The sequence below is a fragment of the Episyrphus balteatus genome, chromosome 4 (assembly GCF_945859705.1).
Source record: "Episyrphus balteatus chromosome 4, idEpiBalt1.1, whole genome shotgun sequence".
Lineage (NCBI taxonomy): Eukaryota > Metazoa > Arthropoda > Insecta > Diptera > Syrphidae > Episyrphus > Episyrphus balteatus.
In genome coordinates, this window is record NC_079137.1 from 30,004,994 (window position 1) to 30,028,826 (window position 23,833).

General features: G+C 31.1%; 1 protein-coding gene across 1 annotated transcript in view; it reads left to right on the forward strand.

The window, feature by feature from the left end:
* LOC129920121 (protein NDNF) overlaps positions 1–23,833 on the forward strand; it is a 72,965-nt gene that overhangs the window by 46,979 nt on the left and 2,153 nt on the right. The window contains exons 2-8 of the mRNA XM_056001333.1: positions 17,579–17,664; positions 18,090–18,321; positions 18,547–18,725; positions 20,887–21,131; positions 21,224–21,454; positions 21,559–21,698; positions 21,828–21,965. Coding sequence (XP_055857308.1) covers positions 17,579–17,664; positions 18,090–18,321; positions 18,547–18,725; positions 20,887–21,131; positions 21,224–21,454; positions 21,559–21,698; positions 21,828–21,965 — 1,251 coding nt within the window. The remainder of the gene's footprint in view (positions 1–17,578; positions 17,665–18,089; positions 18,322–18,546; positions 18,726–20,886; positions 21,132–21,223; positions 21,455–21,558; positions 21,699–21,827; positions 21,966–23,833) is intronic.

Below are 23,833 nucleotides of genomic sequence, written 5' to 3' on the forward strand. Positions count from 1 at the left end.
CCCACCGCAACATGACACAAATCACATAATGTTCCCCGAAGTGGAAGAGTACAGCAAAACACCTTTCAAGTGAATTTAAATTGAATACTCTGCTGTACGAGACGGACGACCGTATTTTCATTTTCATTTTCATGAGTTTTGATGTCTTCGATGTTGTCGTCTTAGTCGTCGTTATCGTCGACGGCGCGTCCGTCACTTAGCCACATTCATGGTAGTCTTCCTTGTCCGTCCGTGCCATCAGCCATCATGATGACACATGGGTATTCTTGTTTAAATGATGCTCCCAGTTCGTCCGTAAAGTGTGTTGCTTGTTGGTGTTTCTGCTGCTGCTGCTGCTTCCACCCCCTGCGATGACACATTTGATCAAAAAAATGAGCAAAAGCCCCTGCCACACGACACGACAGAAAGTTGAGTGCACTGATTATGATATGCCAAGCAAAACGAACGCATAAATTGTATTTTGTCCACAAGAAGAGCGCAAAAATGTCGACTCGGCTGAAGACTGAAGTTGAGTGTTGCTAAAAATGGACGTTGTTGGCGCAGGGAATATGTCACTTTGACGAAGAAGTCAAGCATAATTGCATCGCGTAATGAGACAAATACATGTCAGGAAAGTGTGACAGCAGACCGATTGAAAAATGACGTCAAAACGGGGGCAGACTCTATAGACAAAAGCTTACAAAATGTGGGACAAATTAGAGATAAGTAAAAAAAGTAGTTGTTGTATTTTGCAAATCTTTTGATCTTTGTTGAAGCGGAAAATATTTATCTTCAAAACTACTTAGGATAAGTGAGTTTCTTTCCGATTGCATTTTTGATTTTAGCTCTTCCAAATATCGTATGATAATTAGGTAAAACACATTCAATAAGTTATACGAAATTTAAAAAAAATATATACCTAAAATAAGCTTTTACCTTAATTCAAAATGCCTTTTACAACTTTCTATATTTTTCAGCTGTAAACAAAGTACTGAATAGACTCACGAATTAAATCCAAAAATCTCTTAAGTTAAAAAAAAAAAAAATAAGAGAAAGCCATGAACAAATTACAGTGGTGGTTTCGAGAGTCAAAAAAGGCTCTTACGTCCCAAAAAGAAAAGGGTTTTTACTTAGCATTTTTGATCCTCTAGTATCTTTTTTTGGTTATTAAGGTTCCGGCAGCATTGTTTAACATTCTCAAAATCGTTAAAGGAACTTGGAAAGCCATTAGGCATGTGGATGAAATGCAAAAGTAAAAGAAAAAAAGGCGAACACCTTTGTTTAGGGAAGGTTTAAGAACAAGTGTACATTTTTAGTACTTTTACTCACAAAATCCAAATACCGTCAATAAAACTTTTTTTTATAAATATAATTCCTTCGAGTATCTAAGAACGTAGAATAAATAACTTTGGGTTCTCTAGTGTTGTACTTAATTCTTTTTTAAAGTTCTTTTAATTCACTCGAAATAAATTTTTTGTTCTCGATTTAATATCGGAATTTAAAAGTTTTTTAACAAACATCAAACTACATTTTAATGTCATAAAAATTAATAAATATAATTCATTTTTCTTTTATTTTTGATTCTCATAATATGTTTAACATTTTGTATGCAGTTAAAAAAATGCATGAATTTTCTATGCGGTGCAATGGTAGCATTTCAAAAGAGTGCAGTCTCACATAAAAAAACACCCTTTGCTCTAACCCAAAATATTTTGATGCGCATATTTTATTATTTTTTTTTGTATGGTATATATGAAACGTCGCAATTGGTAATATTCTTACTTTTGCTCTTTAAGTAAAAGACTATTCAGAAAAAGTCCAATAACTTTTTACATGATGGTCGAGAAATTTAATTAGTAATTTTATTCCACCGAGAGTGAAAAAATACCTCGAAATCATGTATCATATTAATAAAAATGATTCATTAACTTATGCAAGTAAGCGAGTGAAACACAGAAAAAACCTAGTATCTACCCTTCCGGGTGGAATACAAAGTTGCCCAATATCTCATAACTCTTATATTGAGTACTACCAACGCCAACGAATTCACTTAAAATCACAGACTGACCGCTAAAAGCCTCGGAGCTGGAAATGCAATTAGTAAAATAACAATTCGCCAGAACTTCGGGGAAGACAATTTTGGGATCTTTACCATTTAATAATACCGTAAATACCGTAAATTGAAATAATTCAAATTCTCAAATGAACATGTTGTGCTTCTTACCTTCTGGAACAAAGTTTAACAAATTTTTATGGGGCGATGAGAGTTCTTTGCATTTTATGGATCACCAAGAAAGAAAATTGTTCGAATGCGTTCCATAAAAAGTTGGATGTCAAAAAATTGCAGGGATGAAAATAAAAATATTTTTATTTTTCTATACAATTTATTTCTCTTAAGATAAATGCATTTTTTACATCGCTCAAAAAATTTATGAACACCATTGAAACATTTAGTTTTTCCAACTTCTTCAAAATAAGCAAAACATAAGCCAGAAAATGTCAATTTCTAGAAAAATTTTAATGTTTTTTTATAATCGACTAGCAAAATCCGTTCTGCATTCTAAAAATTGTACCCTTAATTTTTCCACAGGGGGTCATCTTCTGTTGACTATCTCTGATTTGTTTTTATAGATAATGGCACTTTTACACTATTGTTTTTCCGTAAGTAATTGCCATTTTTCCAAAAGAATTTTTGAGATTTCGTCCTTGTTTAATCAAAAACTTAAACAATGCAAGAAAATCAATTTTATTATAAATTAATATTGTTTACTCGACGAAAAACAATTAATTGATACCCTTTTGAACCAAAACTACATTCTAAATTGGATCTGCATCTCATAAGCACAATACACCGAATTTGATTTATTGCTCAGTGTGATGCAGTTACGTCAGTCACTTCCTTTTATGTACGTACTTAAAAATGAAGAACTACTTTAGATTGAACTGTTATATAATGTTTTTATTAATTGATATTTATGTCGTTCAATTTTTAATATTAGTTTTCATGATTATTCAAAATAATTTTGAAACAGAAAATATATTCATTAAAGATGGAAAGAAATCAGAAGGTATGTAAATGGGTAAAAATAAATACTTTTCAAAATTTCTCTACCAGCTGATCTATTGATACTCAGTAATAGAGCAAACTGAATAAATAATGTTTTATTACATAAAGTTACACATACACCACAGTGACCCTGGAAGTTCTCCTTAATTTGATCCCTGAAAGAAAAATGGAACGAGTTAACTTTCACTACCTTTCAAAATTATATAGTTGCTGAGCTAAAGTTATATGAAAAGTTCTTATAGATAAGGGTAAAAGCTCAAAAAAATACTAATATCGCATGCGAAAAAAGGTATAGTACTTTTTACCAGTTTTTTTTCACTTACAGTCACATACTGTAGGTATAGGTATTTTCTATGTTTTAAACAAAACACATAAATGTATCAAGTAAATATCCAGATATGAAATTTTTTAGTAAATTAAGTGTTACCCACTGAAATACCAACTATATGTAACATCGAAATACTCGACATAGGCCCGAGATTATAATAATTTTGTTAGACAAAAAAAAAACATCACATTAGGAACAATAAGAGGCCAACACAAAAAACATAAACTCTGTGTGTGCTTTGTGGTGCAAAATTTATCCTCGCTCCAAATTTTCCAAAAACTGAACTCATTTCGAAAATGCCATTGTTTCGGTTGCACACATTCATGCAATCAATTTCAGTTGCAGACAATGTGCCTTCTCTAGTTATTAGAGATATGAATGCATCATCATACAAACACCGCACATATTCAGCATGTGAGCACAAAAATTCATTATCCTGCCTAGAGAGAGAGAGAGTATAGTATGTATGGATATGGATATGCGGCTGGCTGTTTGAATGCATTCCAAAAGGCCCAACCAACCCCGCACACCATTGTCGGATCCTTAAAATTCCTATTTTCATCTTCACCATACATAAAGCCAGTATTTATGTGTGTGTATATGTGTAGGACGAAGGTATATAGCTTCCACAGATAGTTGGGCTTATAGCATATGATTTATGAATGCAATTAGTTTTGTGCGGGTCTTTGCAAATTCAAAGAGCAGCCGAGTATAATTTCTAAGACGTTTGTTGTTTTGTTAAGACGATGACAACGACGACAACGTAGGCAGAGTATTATTATTTTTTTTTTTTTGGTGAGAAAACGATAAATTTTCCAAAAGGACTCCCCATTGTCTTGATACGTCCGTCGTCGTATTATTGTACCCACGCATATGTTATGTAGCTTTTGCCGAAAATATGAGAATATAATCGTTCGAATGCCAATTGGTGGCATTCTTGGCGCTTTAGACATAAGTTAAACGCCGAACATTTCATTTTTAAAAGCACAATATCCGATGAAGGGAGAAAAAAATAAAGATATCTATCCTTGAAAGGATATGAATGCTTCCTATTCTGGAATTGTAATTAAATTTAATTTACGAGCATTTTTAATGCCCAACAGTTTGATGGGTCCCTTGAGCGTTTATCAAATAAAGCAACGGGTCCAGAGAGATCATCTGTCCAGCTTTGAGTGTCCTTTTTATTGCAGGATATATATATATATTCGAGGATGTTTTTTTTTCTCTCTACTTTACCAAAGGTCCTGTACCTTTCCCTTGAAGCAATAAAAACATTGTGCTGTATTTCTTTTTTTTTTTTTTTTTGAAGGAACTTTTGAACTTTTATTTGATTGTTTTAATGTGTTCAGGTGCGGATACGGTTTTTTTTTGCTAAAAATAGGAGGATTGAATGAATTATTGGTTTTTCTGTTGTTGTATTTTATAATTATTATAAATTCGATGAACAGATTTCAGTCCCGGAACACTAAAAGTACGTGATTTAAGAACTTTGTGAGCAAAAGTCAATCTATAAGCTTTGACTAAAACTTAAAATTCCTTTCCTTATTAAATTGATTTTGCTAGACTTTATTGACGCTCAACAAAATATAAAGTAAAATACAGTCAAAAGTGAAAAAAAAAAACAATAAAGACATATTCCAATTAACTAGCGACTTAACATATATTCTAAGTGGAGTAACAAATCTGTGTGTTAGGGATTGTAACCGATAAAAGGATTCAAAATCCTCATCTTCATCTTCTACTTCTAAAAGTACATATTAGAGCTGTGTAAACTTAAAACGGTTTTCTAAAGCATAAAACTTAAATCCATGAATTCTTAACTTAATTCCTAGTCTTGGTCTTTGAAGGTGCCCGTCTATTTGAGAGTCAAACTCTTCGTGAGTTGAATGACTTTGTGAACAAATTTAACTTTTAGCAAGCTTGATGACAACTCGAAGCATTTTTTTGGCTTTCAAATGTTCTATGCACCCATTACCCTGTCAATTCTATCCATGCCTGTCTATGTGTGTATAAACTTATCAACACACTCTGCATCCTTTTCCTTTTGTCTGTGAAAAAAAAAGTTAAATCCATTTGAAAGAAAAACATACTCTAGGAAGGGTAGCGAACATAAGAACATAGTTTAACTGTCCCCAGTTTTTCTGTTTCTTTTTTTATTCCTCCAAGCTGAAAATAATTCTTAGGGTATGGCATTCCTTTCGATTGAGTGCGTAAGCGTAAATAATATCACACTTCGTCATCGAACCCCTATATATGATAGCCTTTGGACGGTTGAGAAAAAATGGTGACTAAAAATGTAGCTTTATAGCTTCTTGATGTTTAAAAGTGTCCAATTGAAAGAATTATTGTTTGTCTTTGCCCCCGCGAGTTTTACTTGACATTAATCCTCTTGACTTTTGTTCGGTTATTTTTCTTTTTTTTTGTTCTTTCTATTTTCTTTTGCTATTTTATGTGGCTAGACAGTCTGGTGTGCCAGATAAAAGAGAAATAATAACATAGGAAGGCTATAAGGCTAGTAAAAATAACAAAAAAAAAAAAACAAAGAAAAAAGGACATTAAAAAAATCATTTAAGTCATTCGAGGAACATTAGGAAAGTTTTTAAGTGCAAATCCTGCTTTTTTTGCTTTGTCATTTTTTTTGTGATCAAAAAAAAAGTTTTGTGAAAAATTTAATTGAAAATAAAAGTTATTTTAAACATGAAGAGCTATTTTGAGAGTTGAGATTATGTTTGAAGTTTTGTAAAAAGAGGGTGGTGAATATTATGACCTATTCGGTACGTTAATGTCAGCATGACTTTTGTTTTGACAAAGTTAATCATCACATAAAGCACTATAGCATCTTGGTAATTTATTTGTGATTGATACAGACATTTTTGAAAGTATTCTAGTTTTTGCATTTTAAATTGATCAATACACATCGCCGGCGTAAAGCAAAATTGTTCTAAATCCACTTTTTACCGAAAATGAGATAATGATGCAGTTTTACCAATTTGAGGGTACTCTTTCCGAATTTGAAAAGGGTTTTTGTCTAAAAAAAATTTGTTCAGCAGATAATATAATTTAATGGGACATAGAACAATAAACATAACTAAGTAGCTTTCTGAAAATGAGACCCAAGTATTCTTGATTGTTCTAAGTCCTATCATATTTTGTTCTAAGTCCACTTTTTATTTAGGGAAAGTGCGTACTTGTACAGAAATTGTTGTATGTCCCATTTTGGGTTTTTAATTTTTAAAAATATTTTAAAATAGTATGCACCTACTAATGAGGTAAACTTGTATGGTTTATTCAAGAGCAAAGAACAAACTTTATAAAAAACATAACTTGAATGGCGAACGAGCTAAAAAATGTCGCTTTAAACCAATTAGCATATTTTCGCTTGAAATTTAGTACAAATTTTTGAGTATAAAAGAAAGGAATAAATTATGTACTTGTGGGTCCGTCACTTTGCCTTCAAGCAGGAAATCAAAGACTGCAACTAAAAGCAGAGGTCTCAAGACGCTTGCCTACCTTAGTGAACAACTATAACGTGATTTTTCTCTGACTCCAGGTGGACATCTTACTTTATTAATAGCATCATCATTCCCATAAACCAACCCGTTTCCTCTAATGAGACCCTTTGTTTGGCATTCGAGCACCTTTAATATAAGATTCGAGTATAGCCTGGAAAATTTCCGTCGCAATACTGTCAAGAATTTCTTCGATTTCCACATGAAGTCTGTTGAGCATTGTCAATAAACTTTGGCGAATTTTTTTTTTTTTTTTTTTGACGGGAGGAAATCTTCAAAAGACACTTGGCAGTATTCGACACCATGTAGTGTGGGACTCTTAACCACTAAAACCACCTCTTTATCAGGACCAATCTTGAGAGATCGACATCAGATTTTTCTTTCTTAACTTTGTACAATCACTTTGGGGGAAGTTTAAACTTTTAATACTTTCCCATGGTTTTTTTAGACCATAAGCTCATGAGGCTTGGTTCTTCTTAATCTCCGAACATGGTTTCTTGTATTCAAGACGGACACCATTTCAGAATTGGTATGACTTTGCAGTCTCTGATTTTGCGATACAGCGTATTTTTTAACAACTTCTGTAACCGTTTCTATTTGTAGGTCACGATGTAGATCGCTATTTCTTATGTACCAAGGTGCATTAACTATTCCACGAAGGACTTTGTTTTGGAATTTTTGGATGATTTCGGTATTTGATTTCTTTGTACAGCCCCATAATTGGATACCATAGGTCCAAACAGGCTTTAGTACTTGATTATACAGCATTATTTTGTTTTGGGTTGATAAATCAGAGTTGTTACCAAGTAACCAGTACATTTTTCTATATTTCAAGTTTAGTTCTTCTCTTTTCTTTTTGATGTGCTCTTTCCACTTTAGCTTTGCATCCAAAGTCATTCCAAGGTATTTGGCCGTATTGGCGTAAGGTACAGCTTGATTATTAATGAATATTGGAATATTGTTTATCTTTTTATTTGTAAAGTTTATATGTGAAGATTTTGTTTCATTGAGTTTGATACGCCATTTTTCGGTCCAATCTCTGACTGTGTCGACGGCATATTGCAGCTTTACTGCTCCCCTAGAGACACATTTGTCGGGTACCAAAATAGCGGTATCATCTGCAAAAGTAGCCATTATGGTGTGATTCCCAACTGGGATATCCCTTGTGTATAGTAAATACAGGGTAGGACCTAGGACACTTCCTTGTGGTACACCGGCTTCTATTTTCTTCAATTCCGAATATTCTTGATCGTACCTTACTCTAAACAATCGGTCTGAGATGTACGATTTTAATATTTCATAGTACTGTCTGGGAAGATCCCTTTGCAGTTTGTACTCAAGTCCCTCATGCCAAACCTTGTCAAAGGCTTGAGCAACATCTAAGAAAATAGCTGAACATACTTGTTTTTCTTCTAATGCTTTTTCTATTACATCCGTTATTCTATGAACTTGGTCTATCGTGGAATGTTTATTTCTAAAGCCAAACTGATGATTTGGGATTAACCTTCTTTCTTCTATAATTTTGCTAAGTCTCTTCAGAAGCAGTTTTTCAAAAACTTTTGCCATAATTGGTATAAGCGATATTGGTCTGTAAGACGTCACTTCTGTAGGTGGCTTACCTTGCTTGGGTATGACAATAACTTCAGCAATTTTCCAATGGTGTGGGACATACCGTTGCTTAAGGCATGCATTTATTATATATTGGAGTTTTATGAAGGCTTTCAGAGGCATTTCTTTCATAACCTGAGCAGTAATTAGATCGTAACCTGGTGATTTTTTATTTGATAGTTGATGTAAACACATACTTTTTATTTCTTTTAATCTTACAATTGGTATTTCACTTTCATCTATCTTATCAACTAACTGTAAGCTATTTTCAGCCGCGTTTGTTGGGTATGGCTTAAAAACATTCGCAAGATGCTCCGCGAAAAGGTTAGCTTTTTCTTTTGGGTTACCGATCCATTTCCCATCTTGAGATTTCAAGGGAGAGTTTAGTAACTGCGGTCTTTTCAGGCGCTTGGCTGCTTTCCATAGCGAAAAATCGGTTGAAGCATCAGTCGTTAAATTCTTTAGGAATGTACCGAGTGAATCATTTTTGAATTTATAAATTTGTTTTTTAAGATTGTTGCTTATACGGTTAAACGTTGTTTTATCATCCGGAAATCTAGTATTTTGCCATTTTCTTCGAGCTCTTCTTTTCTCTATTATCAACTCTCTTATCTCTAAAGGATATTTTATTTCATTTTGTCTTCTATTAGAAAATGTTGGAGTACTTTCTTCAGCGGCCTGTTGCACATCAGCAATAAATTGTTCCACTTCATGGTCAATTTGCTCGATTGTATCCATGGGAGATCTTAAATTTATAAAACTTAAAAGCCTTTCTCTAAAATCACTCCAGTTTGTTTTCTTATTTACAAGCTTTGGATTACTTTTTTCTATTACTTCCGATTCACTTAGTGTTAGAATCACTGGAGTATGATCTGATGACAAGTCATAATTACCTTCGACACTAATGTGATTTCGTTTGATTCCTTTAGCTACGAAAAAGTTAATAAGGTCTGGTATTTTGTTAGTATCGGAAGGCCAGTAAGTAGGCGACCTGGAGGAATAGAATTCGCAATTGTATTTACGGCCTGCTTGGAAAAGTCTTTTGCCTTTTGTTGATATAAGTCTTGAACCCCAATGGGTGTGTTTCGCATTGAAGTCTCCACCAACAAGAAAGTTATGCCCAAGAAGATTTAATAGATCTGTATAGTCATCTTCTGTCGGGGAGCGCCTTGGTGGGCAGTATATAGCTGCTATCTTAAACTCTTTCTTTTTCATACCAATACTAATAGTTGTTACTTGCATATTTTCATTAGTAAGCTTGGTTTCTTCATAATGTTTTAAGCTTTCTTTAATAAGAATCGCCGATCCACCTCTTGCCTTGTCAGCTGGATGTGGAGCGTGGTAACATGAATAGTTTTCTATTACATTATCTAGACTTTGCCCATTGGCGAATGAATCTCCTGAACACTTCTCCTTTTTTGAACGACTATTTTGAAATTAGGTGGAAATTTATTCCAGCTCTCGATAGATATAGGCTCTCAATATTTTTTATTTAAATCTCATTCCATTTTCAGAGTCAACTATCAAACCTTTTTGAAGCGCTGTGTTTTCTTTGTTTCGCCATTTCATTTTTCTTGGACACATAAAGCATCCACTCGCTTTTGTCATCTTTTCAAGCTATAAGTAAATTGGTTTTATGGCTTTTTGGTGAATGCCAACAGTTTGTGTTTGGTTTACGTTTTCAGAACGCTATTAGGTCAAAACACATTATTATATAGAGGGCAAGTTTAGGATTAGTGACTCGGAATCGAGATAACAGTCAGACGCATGATTGTTCTGCCTCTCTGTGTCGGTATGTTTATAGTTCGAGCTACAGCCTAAACTTTCTTTCAAAATGGATATAGAAAAGTTAATTTTTTTTAAAAACGTCTATGTCTATAATGCTACAAAAAAGATCTATTTTTTTAAATAAAAAAACCGTTACTTTACCTGCCATAGAACTGGTTTTTGTTTTTTTTTATCTCTTACTTGACTGACCCGATTGCAAAGACAATTTTATACAAAAACGTTTAAGTAACCAATTTTTCAAAAACATATTTTTGGACTTTTAAGAAACATTTTAATTTCTTTTTTTGAAAATTTTATTCATAAAAAGCTCTAAGATAAGAGCTACTTTTTCCATTAGAGCAAGTACGTGGGATTTTATTTTGTTTCATGTTATTTTTTCTATAATTGTCAATTTAACTTTGTTTGCAAATTACAAATTTCACAAAAAAAAGAAAAAACTTGAACTAAAAGGCAAATACGTGTGACCCAGTAATCCATTTCGTCATTTGCAGTTTAAAATTTATTCATAAGGTATTAATATTCTTTGCAAGTTTTTAATTTTAATACAAAAAATTAATAGGTATATTAGGGTGGGTCAAAAACATCGAAAATTTTTTTTTTGATTTGGTACTTCGAAAAATCGATTGCTAGACCCCTCTAGAATATACACACCAAATATGAGCTCTTTATATTAATGGGAAGGTCCTCCGCTTTGCAATTTTCCATTTTTACATCAAGCTTCTACTAAAAAAAAATAATTTTTTTATTAATTGACTTTTTAGCAAATTTCTTTTCATATTCTTGTAGGAAATTGAACGCTCTACAAAAAAGGCCTTATACACTTTTTTCGTTTATCTAACCGTTGAATAGATATTTGAGGTCCAAAAATCGAGAAAATCTTTAAAAATTCGTTTTTTGTTCTTAATTTTGTAACAAATTGAAAAATTATAATGATCAAACGCGCAAGACATATTCTTGTTGAAAATTGATTGCTCCACAAAAAAAGTCTTATTAACTTTTTTCATTAATCTAACCATTCTAAAGATATTCGAGGTCAAAGTTAAAAAAAAATATAAAAACATTTTATATTTTTAAAAAATTTCTAATTCACTGAAACTTCATTATTTTCAAATTAGCAAGATATATCCTTGTAGGGGCTTAAACGTTCTACAAAAAATTCCTTGGAATGAAATTGATTGCTTTAACCGTTTAGAAGATATTCGTATCCAAATCGCAATGCATACGGGTCATAAGAAAACTATTGAAATCAGTGAGCATTGGTTTGGATACGAATATCTTCTAAACGGTTAAAGCAATCAATTTCATTCCAAGGAATTTTTTGTAGAACGTTTAAGCCCCTACAAGAATATATCTTGCTAATTTGAAAATAATGAAGTTTCAGTGAATTAGAAATTTTTTAAAATATAAAATGTTTTTATATTTTTTTTTAACTTTGACCTCGAATATCTTTAGAATGGTTAGATTAATGAAAAAAGTTAATAAGACTTTTTTTGTGGAGCAATCAATTTTCAACAAGAATATGTCTTGCGCGTTTGATCATTATAATTTTTCAATTTGTTACAAAATTAAGAACAAAAAACGAATTTTTAAAGATTTTTTCGATTTTTGGACCTGAAATATCTATTCAACGGTTAGATAAACGAAAAAAGTGTATAAGGCCTTTTTTGTAGAGCGTTCAATTTCCTACAAGAATATGAAAAGAAATTTGCTAAAAAGTCAATTAATAAAAAAATTATTTTTTTTTAGTAGAAGCTTGATGTAAAAATGGAAAATTGCAAAGCGGAGGACCTTCCCATTAATATAAAGAGCTCATATTTGGTGTGTATATTCTAGAGGGGTCTAGCAATCGATTTTTCGGAGTACCAAATCAAAAAAAAGAATTTCGATTTTTTTGACCCACCCTAAGGTATATGATACCTACATGATACAAGGATGAAAGCATGAAAAAAAAAATAGTTAAAATGCCATGAAATTTTATACAAATGAGTTCAAATAAAATACGCACGTACCAAATTAAAACAATATCACCTGCGTGCATTTCCCTATAGGAATTGATTATTTCATGCGGTTATAAATAAATCGAAATATTTGTTTCCAGGAAAAACATTTTAACATTTGATCCAATTTAGCAATGGAATTATAATAAAAAAAAAAAAAAATAATAACAAATCCTCAATTATTATACGAACTCAAAATAAATCCAACATTGGTGGAAAAACTTTGAAACATTTGCACATCTCACTGTCAACACAAAGAAATACAATTTGTATCGCTGCTCTGCAGAAATAATTCAGGGAGAAAAAATATGTATTTTCTTTTTTGTTATGTATATATTTTGTCCTTAATTTAGATCCTGAATTTTGATTTTATATTATTTCTCTATCCTCTTTGATTTCAATTAAACTAAAAACATCAAGAGAAATTGTATCCATTTTGTTATTTCTCCCTTGATCCCCTTTTATCAATGTTTATGTCAGCAGGAAGCCAAAAATCTATAAACGTCCCTTGGCTGTTGGCATCAAAAAGTTTTAAACACAAATAACAACATAAATGATTGCCCTTTCCACAGAAAGTGATGGCAAAGAGAGGGAATCAGCATAAGGATATCCAAACAAATAAAATATATTCACATACTAATCAGAGGGCATATCCTTAGACATATCCTCAAACATTGGCTTTGTGGCTGAATGGTAAATAAAGTCTCTTTAAAGTGTGTGATGGTGTATCATCACATAGCATAACATCCTCTTTGATTTCTGCACCATCAAGGACAAAATCTCGATATATCCCTGTGTGACAGTTTGTTGACAGAGTATCACATAAATTTATTGTCGAAATTCACATTGAAATGATATCCTTTTTGCCATTTTTATTTATATTTTCTTTTTGCTTTCAATGTAAATATATAGGTATGAATGTATATCTTATCTACCACTACCACCTACCTACCTATATAGGGCATTTATTTTGTATGTGTTTGTGTTTTTTTTTTTTTTTTTTGTTTTTATTTCGAGGGAGGCGCGTGTGTTTTATGGTGAATATTTTAAAATAAATTGACAAGCAGCAGTTTGTAAGAATTGAGGTTTAAATTGGCTTTATCTCTGCCGATAAGTGATACTTTTGGATGCGAAATATATTTGAATATATAGATTTTTTTATATTTTATAAAGAAAGCAGCTGTGTTATTGTTTATGGTTATAATTTTTTCGAGAACCAATTGAAAACGAAAAAATTGGAATTTTATGAAGTAATTTCACGGAAATTTGCATGCACATTTCAATTTATAGCTTTAGAGCTGAATCCGTTTATAAAAATATAATATCGATGAAAAATGAATTTATTTTGTGAATTTAAAGCTAAGATGGTATATTTACATTTTCCTTCAAGTAAATATAAAATGAGAGAAGAGTGAAATAATTTGCCAACATAAAAGTCATGGTTCTATGAAACGTCTTATACGTTCCTCATAAAAAGTCGATAACATACCCTGAAGGTAAATCTATATTTTTTATTCTACAAAATTACAAAATATATGATACCGTTATCATGGTATTATGCTTGCATGAGAGGATTATGAATTCTTCTTAAATATTAAAATTTGTAAGGCAGAGCTTAAGGGAATTTTATTTATATTTATGCCATTTAAGAGTTTGGTGCTAAAAGAAACCGCCAGAAGTAACTTTGGTATTTTATTTTTATAAAAAAGAGCAAAACGTTAGATTTAAATTTTAAAGAAATACACCAGCCCAAAGGAACAAAAAAAATCCTGATTTTTTAGTGATTTTCCAAAAGCTGTATCTCAGTAAAAAATGATCGTTTCATTACAAAATAAAAAGCGTGTGATAGCTAGGATTTAAGTATTAAGTATTTTATTTCAAATGGTAAAATAGCTAAATAATTGAAACTGTTTAAAAACCAAAATTGTCCAATTCCCTCAATTATTTTTTCTTGTTTCAAAAAAATATTCTTAAATAAGTTAAAACCGTTATGAGGAAAAATCTTTAGATTTATTAATTATGTAAAAAAAAACATTAAGTAATAAATAAATTTAAAAAATCAAATTTTACTTTGTCCTTCCAAATAATTTTACTGAAACTATCGAAGACATTTTGTCGGTTATCGTATAGAAAATTAGACTGATGGGCTTATATGGGTCAAAATTTGTAAATTTACTCAATGTCTTCTGATACTAAATTTGTCTTTATTTATCAATTATTAAAAACATTTACACTTTGCTATTTTATTTTCATTTGTATTTCATAAAAATGTGTGTCTTTTAAAATTCTTTAATTCCAGAATAAGGCCACACACTTGTATGTTCGTAAAAGAAACATTAGTTATGTAAACATCTAAAATTTTGAAGAACAGTTAATGATGATTTTCATTATCTTTGAGAACAAAATTAATTTTGAAAAAAAAAACATGTTTCAAAAGCTAATATAATGTTTTTTTTTACCGATTGCTTTAGCGAAACAGTATACTAGTTTTTATAATTTCACGTTAAAAGTACATCAAAATACGCTTTTGACCTGTTTGTATGGAAAATAAAATGCACGACTGGGTCGCACGAACTTGCTCTTGGAGTTAAAGTTGCTTAAATTTGTAAGACTTTTTATATAGAAATTTGAAAAAAAAAAAATAAAATTCGTTTAAAAAAAAAATAAAATAAAATCTGAAATTGAATTGCCCTCCAAAACAAGTATGCAGTTTTGATTGATATATCAACGTGTATTTTTAGAAAAAAAATTTTCAAAATCGTTAGAGCCGTTTTTTAAAAAAACTATTTTTTATAAATAATTTTTTGGAAAAAAAGTTTGAAAATAAAATTGGTATGCCATTTTGTAGAAATCGCTAATCAACATCTAAAAACAAAATTTCAAAAAAATTCAATGTCCCGTTTTCGAAAATTTGATTTTTCAAAAAAAAATTTTCAAAATTTTTTTAAAAATCCAAAAATTATTATTTTTGAAATTTAATTTGTGGTTTATATTTAAATTATATAAATGCTTCTTTACAAAAAGTTTCGTTGAAATCGAATAAGAAGTTTCAGAGATATTCGAATTTGAAAAAAACGGTTCTATGGCAGGTACCGTTAATAATGATTTTCAAAAAAAAATTTTTTCATTGAAATATAGACCTTAGCTTGAAACCAACATTTGAATTTTTTAAACAAAATCGTTGGAGCCGTTTTTGAGATATTTCAATTTTACTAAAATCGGTATATGACAAGTACCGTTATTTTTGGTCCAAAAAAATTAATTCCAAAAACCCCTCTGGAGAGTCGCCAAATAACGCTACATACCAAGTTTGACATTAATCGGTCCATCCGTTTAGGCTGCAGGTCCTTATACAGACAGACAGACAGACAGACTGACAGACTGACAGACAGACTGACAGACAGACAGACAGACAGACAGACGGACTTCCGGGACCCACTTTTTTGGCATTGTCTACCATCGTAATGTCATGGAAAAATGTTATCTCAACTTTTTTTTTTTGTACGAATGCATAACTTGATATACAGGGTGTCCCACAGTCACCGCCCCAAACGAAAACCATGGATTCCTGAGGTCATTTTAAGTCGAAAAACTTAAGAGGTAATTTTCTCGTTTTCGTCCCGTTTTCGAGTTACCACGGTTTTTATGATTTTTGTTCTCTTTTCCCTTATCTAGCTTTATCTTTGCCAAACTACGTTTGATTTGAAAAATTTTTTTTACAACCAATCAAGAGTTTATTACAGTTTAAGTTTGTCTCAAAACTTTTTTTTCTGCTTACAACCGTTTCTCCACAATTTGGCATCAAACACAATTTTCTTCGTTTTTTAAGTTGTTTTTTACACTTTCATATCATTTAAGTCAAAAAAACACGTTTATGAGTATTAATTTTTTGTGCTTTTTATTAAAGCCCAGTTTATTTTCATAAAAAAAATAAGTTTTATTTCATAAAAAAGGCTACTGAAAGTAATAAAAAAAAATAAACAAACTGTGTGAATTAAAAAAAAAATAATTTTTAAATAAAAAATTAATTTAAATGAATTAAAAACTTTTTCTGAGCTATTGTGGTTAAGAAAAGAACAAATAAATAAAGCTCAGAAAAAGTTTTAATTCATTTAAATAAATTTTGTATTTAAAAATTATTTTTTTTTTTAATTCACTCAGTTTGTTTATTTTTTTTAATTAATTTCAGTAGCCTTTTTTATGAAATAAAACTTATTTTTTTTTATGAAAATAAACTGGGCTTTAATAAAAAGCACAAAAAATTAATACTCATTAACGTGTTTTTATGACTTAAATGATATGAAAGTGTAAAAAACAACCTAAAAAACGAAGAAAATTGTGTTTGATGCAAAATTGTGGAGAAACGGTTGTCCGCAAAAAAAAAAGTTTTGAGACAAACTTAAACTGTAATAAATTCTTGATTGGTTGTAAAAAAAATTTTTCAAATCAAACGTAGTTTGGCAAAGATAAAGCTAGATAAGGGAAAAGAGAACAAAAATCATAAAAACCGTGGTAACTCGAAAACGGGACGAAAACGAGAAAATTACCTCTTAAGTGTTTCGACTTAAAATGACCTCAGGAATCCATGGTTTTCGTTTGGGGCGGTGACTGTGGGACACCCTGTATAGTACCTATATCGCAAGTAAAAACTGTGACTTGACAGAGCTGTTTTGACTTGCTTATTCGGAATTAAGAAGTAGCGAACATTATTTGGAAAAGTATGGTTTGGTTTTTTATTTTCGTTGCAGACCACTGAATTTCATTTATTAACTAAGGGGTTTAAAAATCTTTGTAATTTTATTTTGTTTTATGTTAATGTGATGTAATGTATTATTTAATTTAATTATTTACACGGCCAATAAAATACATGATGGAAAAAAATTATATTTTAAATATTTTTTTTTACTTAAATTCCTTATTCGAGAATGATATTCTTATACATTGAAGAAAATACATAAAAGGTATCCAACTGTTTTTTACTATCTAAATTTATTAATTAAAAATAATGTGAAAACCCATTATATAGAAAACATAACAAAAGGAACAATGTACAGTAAATTACATAAATATATTGTATATGTATAACAGGAACAAAAAAAAGAAAAGGATTATAAATATTTTTATACAAAACTTAAGGATAATTCAACCTTTATACCCTTCCATATCGTTTCAGAAATACCCTAATAAATATAAGTTAATTAGAGTAAATTATATCTGTATCTTTCCATTCAATTTAATATTTTAAATGAAAAACCCCAAGCTAATTAACCAGCTAATCAAATTCTCTTTTCTTATTTTACAGATTCATTCTCTATCTCAATTCATCTTCGCCACTTTTTATAACCTTTTCACAAAATGTGGTCCGAAAAATCTACTTTAATCAAACAAGTGAGTATCTAGAAGGATAACCTAAATTTATACTCCAAGTCAATTGATTAAGTTCTAATTTAAGTTTAAAGCTCATTAAAGCAATACTTATTTCCCATTAAAAAAAAAGTACACATACACCACAGTGAACATTTTTTTTATTTTTATAGATTTGAAATTAGCACTCATTTCAAATTGTTGTCATTATTTTATTACAAACATTTTTGAATTAAGTCCATTTCCTATAAATTTCCGCTTCCAGTTTCTTTTCCAAACTTTTTTTTTTATTTTGACCTATCTTACATCTTTTGGTGTCGTTTTGATTTGCATAGTGTTCATCCAGCTTTAATCTATTGACAAAGAGTGTATGCTATTCTACTTGCATTCTCAAATTGTATCTAACTAACAAAAATTTTGAAACACACTCTCCTCCAATTTCATTTCAGCCAATTTATCGAGAAACTTCAAATCGGATTTGAAAGAAATCCTTTTACCATGTGCGTTGAGTGGCCAATACGACTTATTCGTGCGGGCCAGGCAGCGTGGCTCAATGAAAATGGAAGCTCACGCTCAACATCCACAATCCAATTGGGCGCTATTGAACCGGACGAATCAGATTAACATACGCAGTCAGAATCGAATGCGGAAAAGCCAGATGATAATTAAGTGGAGCAAGAGGTGAGCTTAAAAGTGTTCTCTTGGATATATATGTTTGAGTATGGCAATGGCACGGCATGGATATGAACAACACTTGATATGTTCGGTGTTGACCGTATATCTATCTGTCTATCTGTCTTTATGTCTGATTTCGACCGGATGTTGATGGATTTGCCTCGTCGTCGTTGTTGACGTCTGTAGATATTCATTTTCATTTTCACTTTTTCTACTTCATCTTCATTGCAGCAAGTTCGACATCCATGCGGTGCACTATTGCTTGGTGATTAATGCAAAGCGAACACAGAAGAATTTCTGTATGGCAGTAAATGAGTTTGTGGTGGGCTCGATGAGGAAGGGTAATTGTTTCCCCGGATCAGCGATGGACTATGTTTGGCAAAAGCCAGCCGAAAGGGTAAAGAAAATTGGTAAGTAGTAGGAAAAAAAAATACTTGATTGATAATTAACGGACTAATTGAATTGTGCGTGTGACAAGCTTTGTGTGGAAATAAGTTCTTCTTACTGAAGGCAGCTACGAGCTCTGCAAAAGGTGTTTCAATTTTCTCTTTGAGATGTAATTTGAGAGTGATTAATTTTTGTTGATTAAAATGTAAGCAGTAGCTTTGCCTACGTTCTTTTGAATAATAGCCAAAGGGATTGAAAATGGAACTTGGAGTTTCTTGAATTTTAAATACATGAATAATTGTCCCATAAATTAATATTGCAGACAAAGGGTGATTGGCACTTTTCTATGGTATTTGCGTTCCATTAATGTAAATATATCTGAACTAAACAAAGGAAAAGATACATACAAATTACTTTTCTTTTAAGTGGAGTGATTTCAACATAATTTAACTATAAAGTTCAGATAAACTTTGTTGTATTTTGGAAACTCTTTTTTTGAACCTAGAAAATTAAAAAAAAAATGAAAGAAATGAAAAGAAAATTTGATTGCGTTTCAAAAAAAAAAAAAAAAAAAAGTACGCATACACCCGAGTGACCACTTCTTATTTTTTATTTTGATGGGTCTTATAATAGACATTCATTCTTAAATTTTGGTTGTAGTTATGTTTATTTGTTTGGTCTAAGTAATCTTAAGCATTACAAATAATAATTTTGCTTTTAAGCAATTTTGGAGTCACCCGTACACCATTGATATGAATTTTAATGACACATACCTAATTTTTTTGTGAATTAAAAAAAAAAAAATCGATCTCGACATAACAATCGGACATTACATTACAATGTTAGAGAATGCAAAAACGTGGGTCCTAAAGTTCTGTTGGTCAGTCTATCTGTCTCGAACTGCAGCTTTGAATAATGAACCGATTTTCTTATAACTTGGTAAATTACAAAATATGAGTTTTTTGAGTTTCCCTAGGGGAAGTGGAGGTTCCGTGAATTAGTTTTTTTTTTTTTATGTGATTAATTCTTTAGCAGAAGTTATTGTTAGATATATGTATGCTTTTGACGTACTTCACAAACGGATAAATGCATTTTTGCATGGTCTCAATATTAAACGATAACGTGTATTTTAAGAGAAAGTTATGATGCCCTGTCATTTTTCTTGAGTCTGAAGACCTTTATCAACCAACAAATAGAACCCAAAAGTTAAACTTTTCAAAACAACAATTTTGAGTCTGTTTTTTTGAGTTTTGTTTTCCAATTTTATTTAACTATAAATCATATAAAAACTCTTGAACAAAATCTTGAAGTTGTTGGATTAAAAATCTTATATTTGGAGATTTATCTGTCAGATATTCAAAATTGACCTAAAAAATGATGTAAAATCTTAATTCATAGTTAAAATAAAAATATAATTCAATTTGTCCTAAACGCATTGCACGATGCATTAAAAATACTAATTTTTTCTTTAGTTTGTTATTTGATAGTAATTTCATTAATGGCCGCCGAACGTTCATTATGCCCATTCTCCTTTTATAAAATAAATAAAACTTCAGAAAAACACATTTTTGAATATTTTCTTTGAAAAAATTATATTTTCAAAACAGGTGGATGTATTTTTTGAAACATTTTTTTATGTGTGGATCAATAATTTATTCGTATGGGATACTATTTTTTTTCGAAAATCTTTTAAAATGTTGATGCCAACATAATAAAAAAATACGGTTCCAAAAATTTTTAACAGTTTTTTTTTCTTCTTAAAATCATTCCATCTTCTGAATCATAAACTTACCTTACTTGAATGATATTTATGTCACAGTATTTTTTTTTTTAATCACTCAAATAAGATGTGGAATTCATGCATAGTTATCACTCAAGTCGTAGTTTTTCTTATTAGAAAGTTTGAGAAGACTTTTGACCACTAGAACTATCCGTAAAGTGAAGTAATCGTTTGATAAAAATAACGCTCATGGAATTTGTTCACAAAATTTCCCTAACCCGTGGACTTTGAAAATTTGGCTACTATTAATTTCATCGAAAAATAGTTCTACGACAGCCTCGTACTCACACTTTAATCTTAACAAAAATACTTTTAAGCACTTCACTCAATTTCTATCATACTTGAATTAAAAAAATAAACATTTATTGAACTGCTTTTTGACTGACTTTTCTATATGATTTCAGATCCCCGCATCACCAATGTCATTTGCACCGGTTCACGTACTCAACAAGTCATCAAAGGCCTGACACCCAATACAACCTATTTTGTGGATATTTTTGGGGTACACACCAAACGGCAGAACCTCACCTTTCACATTGCTGCAACAACTGTTAAATTCAATCGAACCCACCCCTCATCGCTGCGAGAGAATGACTTGAGTGTGGAGAAAATCTCAGGCATGACCAGCGTATCGGTTTTTAGCTTTAAGGTAGGCCCAGGCTCCACTTCTGCTCCCAATATAACTCCCATGCAAAATCAATGGTTTTTCGAATGTAAACTTTGAATTCAATTATCCCAAAGGTTCCATCGGACGAACTCCGTGCAGTATCACAGCTACGCTACCTTATTCTGCCATGTGGCGGCAGTGAAGTCGATGCGAAAATCCTAAAACAACGAACCGTTGTAGGCCAGGCCGATGGAATTTACAAGCCCACCTATATAAACATGAATAACGCTCTGCCTGGTGACAGGTATATTATTCGCGTTAACCCTAGCAACGAGGACGAGGTCCTGCGAGCAAATAAAGTTGGGGTAAGTACCAAGTGTGAGTTGCATGCAAATAGGGATGGAGGGTATATCGATTCATGATCGAGCTTGTAAAATGTTTCTGTGGATTTTCGGTATCGCCCAAACAGTTGGCCGTAACGACAGGTCGTACATTCAATAACCTCCCTGAACTGCCCGAGAATGTAACCGTGTACGAAGTGCGGTCCCGCAAGAATTGCAAATCGACAACAATAGCGTGGTATGCATCGCCTGAAATCAGGACAATCGGGTAAGTCAAATCGAGGTCAATTTAAACAGTTCTCCGCATGATAATCGTTTTAACTTTACTCTCTTCCACTATATTTGTCTTTTTTTTATTTTTTGGTTTGGTCTTTTGTTTTTTTTTTTAATTTTTCAGATACTGCATCATTGTGTTCAATCTGCCGAATCGAAATCGCAGCTCTGTCGATTCAACTAATTACTGCATGGATTTTGGCAAGCGTATCATGCAGCATCCGCAGTTCTATTCGATTAAGTGCTCAGAAAGGAGTAAGATGTAAGTATAAACGTACGTATAGGCATATTATACAGATGCAGCTAGCAAGCAAACACACACATACACAAATGGAGGGAAAAAATAAGTGCACATGTTGGTTTTTGTAGCGAAATCCTTTTCGCTTGAATAAACTATTTAAACCACGGAACTTTAGGTTCGTTTAACCTAATTAGCTTTTAGTCCTTGAATAAAGGCTCAGTAGAGGACGCAAAACGGCTGAAGCACTGAAGCGCATTTCAGCAACATAATTGACAAAGGAAATCTACGCAAGCTATACGCGTTAGTGAATTGAGCTTTTGTAGAAATTATTCCAGTCCTCGAGGTTTTTTAGCAATTGCTACAGTATGTTGTTGGGTTGAGGAAGTACACACATGAGGTTTGGTATTTGGTTTGTACACAAGGTGTGTTGGACAAAAAAAACTAAGAAATTTTAAACAACCCTGCACGAGACTACAAAAGACTAAGTTGCTATATTCCGGTCAGTGATTTGAACTTCAGGTAAGGACCCTTCAATAAGTTAAAGCTAGCAATTCAAGGGAATTTCAAGAATAAGTGAACAAGTACAATGGTGATGCTGAATGAAAGCTTGCGTGAAGGTTGAAACTAAAACAGTTTAGGAAAAGCTTCACTCTTTCAATTCAAGATCCCATAAAAATTAATTTTAAAAGTTTTAAACTTTAATAATTCTTCAATATGAACTTAATACAAAAGTAATTAAAAAAAATACATAACATTTAGTAGCATTCAATTATTACTTGGCTCCAGTCTCATTGGGGTAAATGTAATTGCTTTTGATTTTGTCAAATTTATTTCACTATATTTTTTTTTTATCAATTTTTGTACTTTTCTTTTGACCCCTTTAGGACCAGATTTTTTATTTTCGCCATTTTTATAGATGGTATTGCGATTTTTTCGTAGAAAATTTAATCTCGATTTTTATTAATATTTTTTTTTATTAAAATTTGCCTCTAGGTCTATTGCAGAGGAAAAAAATCACATATTAACATTGTGACAGATCACAAGTTTTTAAATTTTTCATTGAAAATTAACTGAAGTATGGCAATTTGAATTTATGTATATTTTTTTTTCATATTTATAGTTTTACTCAAGTATAAAGGAAACATTTGAGGGGAAAGTGCGATAACTTAGAAACCAAGAGTATGGGTTTTTGGTTTGATGACCGATTTTGCTGCAGTCTAAAAAAAATCGTAGAATTTCGAAACAAAAAAATCTTGAAACTAAAAAAATAGCCTTTTTAAAAATAAAAATCATTTTATCAAAAAAAAAAATGTTCCCACTTTTTTAAGACAAAAAAAAAAACAAAAAAAAATTGGAAAATTTTGGTGTTTGAACAGTTTCTATGATTCTAAAACTAGAAGAATGCAGCTTTCACATTTTTTTGTTTTGTCATGGTACGATATCTTTTTACTGAGATACAGCCTATCAAAATTCACTAAAAAAATCAAGAATTTTTTGTGTTCCCTTCATTTTTTGGGCTAGTGTATTTAGCATAACCTTTCTTTTGTATAATAATCTTTTTCCTCATATTTGTAAAACTGCCTAAATATTTTCCAACGTTTCAAGTGTGCTTACACTCCTCTCAAAAAATGAAATAAATATACAAAATTTGTATAATTTTATATTACACTTTAATTCCGTAGAGCTTTTTTTTTAAATTTTTAGTAGTCAAGAAATTTAAAAATTCGAAAAAAGTGTTCAAAGATACTCTTAAAAGTTAAGACTAACGAAATTTCAAATATTATTATATTATATATATTAAATTATACTTTAAGTTATCTAAAAGTTAAAAAAAAATCGAAAATCTCTTCCCAAAAACAATTGTTTGCGTTTTTTGGACAATTTTTGAA